General features: G+C 39.5%; 1 protein-coding gene across 1 annotated transcript; it reads right to left on the bottom strand.

Moving 5' to 3' along the window:
• Nucleotides 1-4,550: 4,550 nt before the first annotated feature.
• Nucleotides 4,551-8,805, bottom strand: LOC124133949 (cytochrome P450 2U1-like). The gene is made up of 4 exons (XM_046498553.2): nucleotides 8,226-8,805; nucleotides 6,958-7,482; nucleotides 6,229-6,669; nucleotides 4,551-5,745 (listed from the first exon to the last, which is right to left on the bottom strand). The coding sequence occupies exons 1-4, from the start codon at nucleotides 8,560-8,562 to the stop codon at nucleotides 5,567-5,569; spliced, it is 1,482 nt and encodes a 493-aa protein (XP_046354509.1). The 5' UTR covers nucleotides 8,563-8,805; the 3' UTR covers nucleotides 4,551-5,566.
• Nucleotides 8,806-9,816: the final 1,011 nt, after the last annotated feature.

The following is a 9,816-nucleotide window of genomic DNA, read 5'->3' as shown; positions in this document are numbered from 1 at the left end:
CCTGCGTGTCAAGGTAAATGTAACTAGATTTGATATCAAAACCTTATTACACGTAACATGTATATACATTCAAACGATAATAGCATATCACTCGTTCACCACGTGCATCCAGATTTGTGCCCGCTACATCACGAACTGCACATGAAAACCCCTGTTTCATTTCGACACAGGTGTATATTGTTTATGTCAAAGAAAGATCCTTCCTTCTTTCTTTCTTTACGACGTAAACGCCGGTACAATCCCATGCATTATGTTACTGCCTATTTGCTACACCGTGAGTGAGTGAGTGAGTATGGTTTTACGCCGCTTTTAGCACTATTCAAACAATATCACGACGGGGGACACCAGAAACAGCTTTGTATTCAAAGCGAAACTGACGACACTATCTGTTGTCTAATAAATGCTGGGCGGCGCCTTTGATCTTGCATGGAACTATACATGTAGCAGAAGTAAACGATGATCAGTAAGGCGTGGAAATAAACAAGATTAGTTCTATTTGCATTTCTGCGCACCATATCATCTGTTTTTTATGTATATTTGCCCAGTGTGTCCACAAGTTACAAGAACGTTTCGAATGTACAAAAATGTATACAGGGTAGGTTTTTACCAAGTGCAAAGATCGTTTTGCTTATTCATAACACTTATTCACGCTTGATGTGGCAGACTGAATTTAAACATTATGATTGTGTCCGGGTAGATTATAGAGGTCATTGTAGCTAAAACATTGTTCGTGTGACGCAACATTTAAACGTATTCATTGACAATACATTGTGTCAATATTTTGCGAGAGTGTAGGGCATTTTCCCACATGGAGAATTCCCCCATCAGAAACTACCCCACAATGAATATAAAAATATTTTATGTTGCCGTTTCATTTACAATTTGACAAACTATAATAATATGAATATTATAATTCACCATCACTTGTCTAGTTTACTATAATGTAACAAGCTGGAAGTTGTCAGATACTCATGTTCAAAGAAATAAGTAGTCACAACCAAAATCCTCTAACAATAAACCGTTACCGTTGATATCCCCAACCACTAATACTGAGTGTGGCCATCTCCGCGCTTGGCTAACTCGGTTACGAACAACAAACCACGGACTAGCAGTTGAAACTGGAAGATGGAATTATGTATACAGAATTGACAGACTGTGCTCACTTTGTAACGCTGCAATTGGGGATGAATTTCACTTAGTATTATGTTGTAATGAATTACAGCATCTCTGGAAATCTTTATCACCTAACTGTTTTTGTCAACATCCAACTTCACACAAATTTAGCTATCATATGAATTATCAATATCCGCCATTACTTATACAGTTTTGTAAATATATCAAAAGTGGATTGTCCGTACACAAATAAGTGCAAGATTTGTTTATTATAATGAATGTGTATATGTTTTCTAATGACATTGATTGTTATCTGAATGTGTTCCAGTAAAAATGTACATATTCGTTTCCACATGTATATAAGTATACCGTGCACCGATGCATATATTCAGTAATATATTTATATGTTATTTATATAGGATTACTTGTAAAATGTGTGTTCTCTACATCACTGAGTCATTTTGGAGAAATAGACATTGTTCTGTTCTGTTCTGTCACTGGGCAATCGTATGCCACAGAACCTAAAGAGACTCTGTCTACATGTTCACACCTGGTGATGGTTAAGATCACAAATTCTGCAGTCAGTCAACATGGCAGTTAAGATTCATTTCTAATATTTGCTTCAAATATATAGTAAATTTTAGAGTCTCCCACAAAACTTCCTCTTATCAATTCTTAAAAAAAATGGGCTGGGGGAAAAAATGCCCTAAAAGTTTTGAGTCGGGAGGTGTCATGTGGGGAAGCATACATGTTGGGAAATGTCCTACTTTTAGGGGGAAGTGTCTTGTGGGGAAACGTACTTGTGGGGAAATTATCCTACTTTGAGTGGGGAAGTGTCTTGTAGGGAAACGTATATGTGGGAAAATGTCCTACTTTGAGTTGGGAAGTGCCTTTTGGGGAAACGTCCATGTGGGGAAATGTCCTACTTTGAGTGGGGAAGTGCCTTTTTGGGAAACGTATATGTGGGGAAATGTCCTACTTTGAGTGGGGAGGGCATTGTTGGGAAACGCATATATTTTGGGAAATGTCCTACTTTGAGTTGGGAAGTGTCTTGTGGGGAAACATATATGTGGGGAAATGTCCTACTTTGAGTGTGGGGAATTGTCTTGTAAGGAAAAGTACATGATGGGAAATGTCCTATTTTGAGTGGGGAATTGTCTCGTTGGGAAATGTCCTATTTTGATTGGGGAAGTATCTTGTGGGGAAACATATATGTGGGGAAATATCCTACTTTGAGTGGGGAAGTATGTTGTGGGGAAACATATATGTGGGGAAATGTCCTACTTTGAGTGGGGAAGTGCCTTTTTGGGAAACGTATATGTGGGGAAATGTCCTACTTTGAGTGGGGAGGGCATTGTTGGGAAACGCATATATTTTGGGAAATGTCCTACTTTGAGTGGGGAAGTGTCTTGTCAGGAAACGTACATGTTGGGAAATGTCCTACTTTTATATTGCTTATATTTAGATTGATACAATATTCAGCAGAGTTTCGACACAAGATTCAGTCAAGTGTTTAGCTTGTGCTAAGGCCTTGTGTAGCTAATATAGTGAAAATACCTCATTATAATCTTCGCTATTGTCAGATTTACAATTTACTTTTTTCCTCTCCTATTATTTTAAATACTACTGAAACTTTGGATTATTATTAGATGAAGAAGAATGTTTAGCTAAAGTTTCACCCAACCTATTTGCGATATCACATTTTTCATACATACCTTTGACATAGGCGTGAGTGAATTCATTTTGGAAACAGCACTATGTTTCAGTTTGTCAGAGAAGAACTGAATTTGGATCAGAAACATCCATAAAAAGGTCTTGTTTTAATTAGTCAGAGCAGTTGGGCTAAAATAATGACTTCGAAACATTCCGTCTTACTGGAGGTGGATCATTGGTAATTTCTGTCTGAAAATGGTCACTTCCACAAAGGTCATCATAGGCTTCAAATTCATTATATATGTTTGACCTAAAGCAGAATATTTTCCAGTTGCAGGATGTAAATATGTGCTCGAGCAATGGTTCAAAATGTATAAATTATTATTAGAAATAAAATCTTCACGAATTCTCCGAAAATTGATAGAAACAGTACTTCCCCATAGTAGCTTATGTCAATTAAGATGATCTATGATGATACATGGCTTAGAGAGATGGTCAAATAAATCCTGAAGATCGGTCTGCTGAAGAATTGAAGATGGAGGAGCAAAGGGTGATTTGTAAAGTAAGGTGGACGGAAACAGCCTGAAGATTGCGTTAAGAGGAACAGGGCTGTGGATGATGCCTCACCAAAAAGGAAGAGTTTCCAGTGGTTTTATCACTTGTGGGAGAAAATTAATGATAAGAATTGTAATGGCGCATTTCAAATCTATCATTTTGTTTAAGATATGTTTCTTATAAACTCGATGATGACAGGGGATCTCTCACGTGTACGTTAGGGTCTCCAATTTCTGTGCTCTGAAAATAGAGTCACCTGCATCACCAGAGGCTCAAAGGATTTATGAACCTAGGAAAATCTTTGATGTTTGCCTACGATTAAGACGTTTTCGCTGTTTCTTTGACATTACAACGTGTACGTCAATAGCTGATCAATCTCAGTTGAGACTGCCCATTTCGGTCACCCATCACGACCAGCAGTGGAGGGCTGTAGAACGCCATGCATGAGACTATTGCAATAATGTAATCTTGAAGCGATAGATGGATAGATTAAGCATTTGACACATATCTTCTGATTTGTCTGATATTCAGTTCCCTGATAGTAGGTATCATTGCAGATGTTATTCAAATGGTTTCTCAAACTGTATGGTGAATAAATGGTCAAACCTAGACTTCGTGCGTGACAGTTTGATTGAACAATACTTTCCCCAACCTGTATATTAGGAAGAGGAATCTGAGGCTACGTAGTCTTGAACTGGTGATCAAAATGTCACTTTGCCTTCATTTAATTTGTAGAGGTTTGTTGTCAACCAAATATATAGAGCTGCATGTCATCAGTATACAAATTAAAACTGAGACTATGAGATCTGGCAATTCTTCCAACTCGTAGGATGTATATAGTGGAACGTATTGGGCGAAGATCAGGTCCCTGTGGCACTCCAAATTTCAGTTTAGTTTCACTTTCTTCTTTCCGATTTATTACTTCTATGGCCCTGGTCCAGTGAACGGACGACGGCCAAACAAGTCATGGCATTAGCTCACTTGACTATCCGTGCCACGACAGATGCTCACTTGGGAATACATGCGGTGAATAGGACCAATTTGAGGAATGATTGAGTGTGTCATGACCAAGATATATCGGTCCCATCCCATTTGTCAGATATCTTAAAATCAGAAATGCCACGGTTGAGTTCTCCCACTATCCAATGCTTCTTTCCCAAGTTGTAAAACTGATTAGTGCCGATCATATCCCATTTTGCAGACTCCTAATGAGGATATAACACTTGTAATAAAGCAATGAAAATACTTTTATTGTCTTTTACAAAATGTTATAGTCACATGAATAATTCAAGAAGGTGTAACATATTACTACATAAAGGTACATTATATGCATGCATCACCTTACGTTGCATGCATACACTATGGAACCGATTACTAGAGTCAACCCATTTCCTCAAGTCTGCTCACAGCATCCAAATACTGCATTGGTGTATTGACACCCTGCGTCAACTGTTCTCCACTTTCCATGACTGAGGATTATACTATATTATACAACGGAAACCTATAATAGATTAGAAGTACCCATGTCACATTATCGAGATAGTAGTTTGAATTATTTGAAACTCATATTATTCTTGAACCTTGAATTTCCAAGATAGTTTAATTAAAATGTGAGCAACAAGCCATGTGAGGGCACTGATGCATGATTCAAGCGTTAGAAGTACAGTTACATTCCCATTTGGTCTTAAATAATTTCAGTGAAATAAATTCACCTACGATTATACCAGCTCAAACATGATACTGTTCAATACCAAACAAACTACTGACGAAACGTGCTGGAAAAGTACATGTTATTTGTCGTCTGTGCAACACCAAAAGAGAGATTCGCTGAAATGTTCATCACGTTCGCATACAAGACTACATGATATTATACGATTAAGCAATATGAGGAAAAGCAACATAAATATTTTCATTTTGTTCCGAATGCTTTGTCACCATATTTCCGAGTGCTAACCAGGCAGCTAGTGAGTGGACGCATGAGCAACGACCAAACGCATCAGGATAGACCTGTAATCAGCCAAGTTATAGCCCCTGACCACCCGATCACCAAATATTTTGTGATTTTCTTTTTTAAATCATCAAGATTCTATACTTTTGGTGTATCTAGACTTAGATCCAGTTTCAAACCGCAAAGCTAACAGGTTTTTTTCGTCACCTGAAATGAACTAAAATGAAATACCATGCTGAAGTGTTGTTAAAAGGGTTCTAAACACCTACTCACTCACTCACTCAGTCAATTCACTGATTAAATCCTGGGAATAGCTTTCATGAGAAATGGTCTTGGAGAATGAGTTAAACCCATGATTCCATCCAAGGAGGGCATCTGGCCATCAACAGGGACGAACTTGAACCTCTGGATCATGGTGGTCAGGAAGAGGAACAACTCCATTCGGGCCATCGATTCACCCAGACAAGCTCTTCGACCTGAAATATTTCAAAGCCTTGAGTTTCAATCCTTATATGTCATTGTTCAGGAAATATCAGATTCCCTCGTGTCCGTATCTTTTACAAATAACTAGATCTATTTTGGGATGTTTCCCAGTTCGTTAATATTGGTTCATTATCATGACAAACACATGTTGTTATATATACAAACTATACGAAGCTCCATACAAGACTTGACATAAAATACAAGATGATATAGTTCAAAATGTTGCGTGAAACATTTTTTTGCATTAGAATCCAAATGCAAATAATTCACGGATTTACAAATCATCGATATGTCAATTCTATTTGTATTTACATTTTATAGGGTTTCCGGACTTCTCGACTAGTGGGATTGGTTGAAACTATATATTTCAAATGTGTCTATTTGTTTGACCTTTTGTAAAGAAATCAAGGTAAAGTTTAATTCAATTATACAGTAATGACATTTCGGGCTGTGTTTTTCCCAGCGATTAAACTTACCCAGAGAGAAGGGAATGAATTCTTCTTTCTTTACAATCTTGCCAGTGTCGTCAAGGAAACGGTCAGGCCGAAAGTTTTCTGGGTCACCCCACACATCCGGGTCTTGTAGGACCGAATCAAGCATCAATATGACAAGGACACCTTTTGGGAACGTGTACCCTCTGAACTGGACATCGTGGGGAACGGTGTGTGGGAGAGCGGTAGGGGCGATATCCGCTCGTCTCAACACTTCCATAATGGTGGCCTCCACATAGGGCAAGTTGGTCTTGTCCTTCATGGAGGGTCGTCTGCTCTGGCCGATGTTTTCCTGGATCTCTTGAAAACACTTTTCTTGAATATCCGGGTTGTGGAGAAAGTAGGCCAGTGTCCATCGAATTGTAGTGGCTGTGGTTTCTGTCCCGGCAACAAAGAGGTCTGCAATAACCATGACAAGGTTCTCCACTGAAACAGAACATGAACCAATTTAAATAGGGATATGTTTAGTAAGTTAGTGTTGCTCCCTTTTGTTGTGGCAGGGTCCGCTGAATGGGGTGGAGTTTAATTTGCTCGTAGGGGGATAAAAAAGGTCATTTTGGACTTCCCTCACATCCTAATGCTGACACCCAGCAGTGACATTGCTGAACTCGTCCAAGCGCCACAAAGAAAAAAGGAAATTACTTATTTGCTTGTAAACAGGCAAATACCGGAAAACATGTACAGCCAATATAGCTACATTCAGTTTATGCTTACAGTCTAAGGTCGTGTCCTCTTGCTTTTCTTTGCGAAGTCGCATTTCCTTGATGTAGGCGTGGATGAAGTCGTCCGCGTTATCATCGTCGTGGTTCTCCAAGTGCTCCTTTAGCATAGGGTGTATCAGTTGTGAAAGGAGGATATCTACATTCTCCAAAGTCTTCTTAAATTTGAATAGATCCCCTGGCAGAAAGCGCACAATAGGCAGTACATTCAACACACCAGCCGCACCTACGTTGGCAAAATTTTCGTCTATAGCTTTTAAAAATGTAACAAAAAGCGGGTCTGTATATTCAAATCGCTTGCCGAGCATAGTGGAGCAGACGACATTGGATACTGCGTTCTGCACCAGACGGGTGCAGTCAAACCCTTGTCCCCGTTCTGTCTCGAAGGCCTCGAGAAACTGCGAGATTTCTTCATGTATTTTGTCCTCCATGATGTTCCTGCCAGCTCCAAACTCTCTGAGAGTGTTGAGGGCGAAGCGTCTTTGTTCGCGCCAGAGCTCACCAGAGGTACTACCCACTCCTGTAAGAAGAAGTCAGCACACTTATATCAACCAACAACGCAAACCATAAAGTTTAGCATTCTCAGGAACAGATTAATAAAATATATTAATCTTTTCTCAACCCTTTACCAATCTATTTGAACACAGTCTATTTCTATTTGTTGAAGACATTTCTTAATATCCGCGTTTAATTGTTCTAATTTATGACGGGTGGGGATGTAATATGGGTGGCCACAGGTGAGGATGTTATGCGGGAAAAGCAGGTCGGAATATGGTATGCGAAATACTAGGTGGAGATATGATATAGGGCAACGCAGTTTGAGATGTTAGGTGCACACGTGTGTGTGTGTGTGTGTGTGTGTGTGTGTGTGTGTGTGTGTGTGTGTGTGTGTGTGTGTGTGTGTGTGTGTGTGTGTGTGTGTGTGTGTGTGTGTGTGTTGTGTGTGTGTTTGTGTGTGTGTGTCTGCTTGTACCAGGTTGTGCTTGGACTGATGCCGATTTATAGTGCTAACACACTGAGATACCATGCAGCAGTTTAACATGAATACCCCACTCAGACACAGTATATGATGTGTAATAACATATGTTCTGTAAGGCATTGATGTTTGGCAACATAGGTGGAGATATAAACATTCTTAATCAACATGAAATGATATATTTGAACAAAAAAAAACATTTGTAATGAGCAGGCCTCGGTTGACGAGGCTTTCACATCATGGAGCCAACATGTTCACCCTGTGCTGTAACAAATTATGACACCCACCTTTCCCTTTTGATATGAAGTCATTTAGGAGTGTGTGTGGCCTGTCAGAAAATACGTCGGCGTTCTTGACAATGGCGTCTTTCAGAGCACTGTAGCCATTGAGGACGATGAGTGGTGTGTTGAACATGTACAAACTGAAGATGTCGCCATATTGCTGCCTGAGTTTCTTAAACGTGATCCGGGGATCGGAGTCCATGGAGAGGGCATTCCCCACAAACGGGAGGAGAGGGGGTCCGGGAGGGAGGCCGGAGGGACGCCGCGTTATCAGCCATAACACAGCTAGCACAGCCACACACAATAACACAGTTGTTGGACTGAAGGCGAATATATCCACCATTGTATCCTACTGTCCAGTATCGTAGGTATTCCAAACTGAAGATGTCACGATGTGTTTTTGAGTATACACTATACATGTATATGTATTGACTGATGAAACCCCTTTCAGTATGACATGGTAGACTGGCTTTGAAATGACCCAGTTCTGCCTACGCGAACATGATCAGCAGTTTAAATGGAATTCAATGTACAGCCGTAGCTCTGGTCGCTGGCATATATGATGTGTCCCAGGGTTCAAATCTATTTGCGTCTGTATGTACCATGTTCCACTGACCTCGATAATCTGTTGCATGAAGGCACAACTCTCTGCGGTCACATAGTTAACACCGAAGGCTATGAGGGGTATTTAGGTAATAATCAGCTCCCAGCAGCCACTGCCTCAAGCCATATTGTCCGCATAACAGATCAGTTTTATGGCTCCGTCACAGGTGCTCCAAATATTGAAGCAGGGGGAAACAAATTTCCTAGAATCATTTGAACAAGTAATATTGATATCCCAGTCACTTTTGGTAACTTTTAATGATGTCGCCATTGCAATTTTTACGGATGTTGATTCGTATGCAATATTTGACTCTCAACAGCGGAATGGTTTGGGTCAGATTTATCCGACAGAATAAGCAGTTTTACTTCTGTTTAGTAGTATGGATGAATTGTTATGTTACATCTTAACAGTATATCAATGATCATCATATGAACTCACACCAGGCATTGTTACAAGTAAACCACATCCCACGACAGTTACTGACACTGGTAAAAAAACAGTACATAGAAAAAGACCAAGTAACTCAACTCATCATGATCATAATTTCTATTCTTTGAAGGAAAGAATTGCAAAAACAGTAACTGACCAAAAAACGTAAATCAAGAGAAGAGGAATCTCCGTTATTGATTAGTTCTGATATTGAAATGTTGTGACAAAAAGATCTCGTCTAGTATGCCTTTTTTACCATATGGAGCCCTCAGTATTTTCATTTACATAATTATAACCAAATGCCACATGTTACCAAGTGTAAAAAGAATGTGCTCTATTAGTTGAGTATGTGCATCTGCCAATATTGTTGACAGTTTTGATACTATATCCACATGATTCCATTTGTGCCAGAAAATGCTTACATTATATTCGATCTCCTTTTTAATAAAGACCCAGGTTAGAATAGGTCTTCAGCAACCCATGCTTGCTGTAAGAGGCGACGAACAGGATTGGATAGTCAGGCTCGCTGATTTGGTTGATGCATGACATCATATTCCAATTGCG

Source organism: Haliotis rufescens, unplaced genomic scaffold (genome assembly GCF_023055435.1).
Source record: "Haliotis rufescens isolate VD_foot unplaced genomic scaffold, xgHalRufe1.0.p SCAF_17, whole genome shotgun sequence".
NCBI classification, from domain to species: domain Eukaryota; kingdom Metazoa; phylum Mollusca; class Gastropoda; order Lepetellida; family Haliotidae; genus Haliotis; species Haliotis rufescens.
Note: the sequence above shows the minus strand (reverse complement) of the source record. Positions and strands in the feature narration are given on the sequence as shown.

Coding starts and splice junctions, on each gene's coding strand:
- LOC124133949 (XM_046498553.2), bottom strand. CDS start 8,562: ATGGTGGATATATTCGCCTTCAGTCCAACAACTGTGTTATTGTGTGTG. Junction 7,483..8,225: donor CTTCATATCAAAAGGGAAAG/GTGGGTGTCATA, acceptor TTCTTCTTACAG/GAGTGGGTAGTACCTCTGGT. Junction 6,670..6,957: donor AGAGGACACGACCTTAGACT/GTAAGCATAAAC, acceptor GTTCTGTTTCAG/TGGAGAACCTTGTCATGGTT.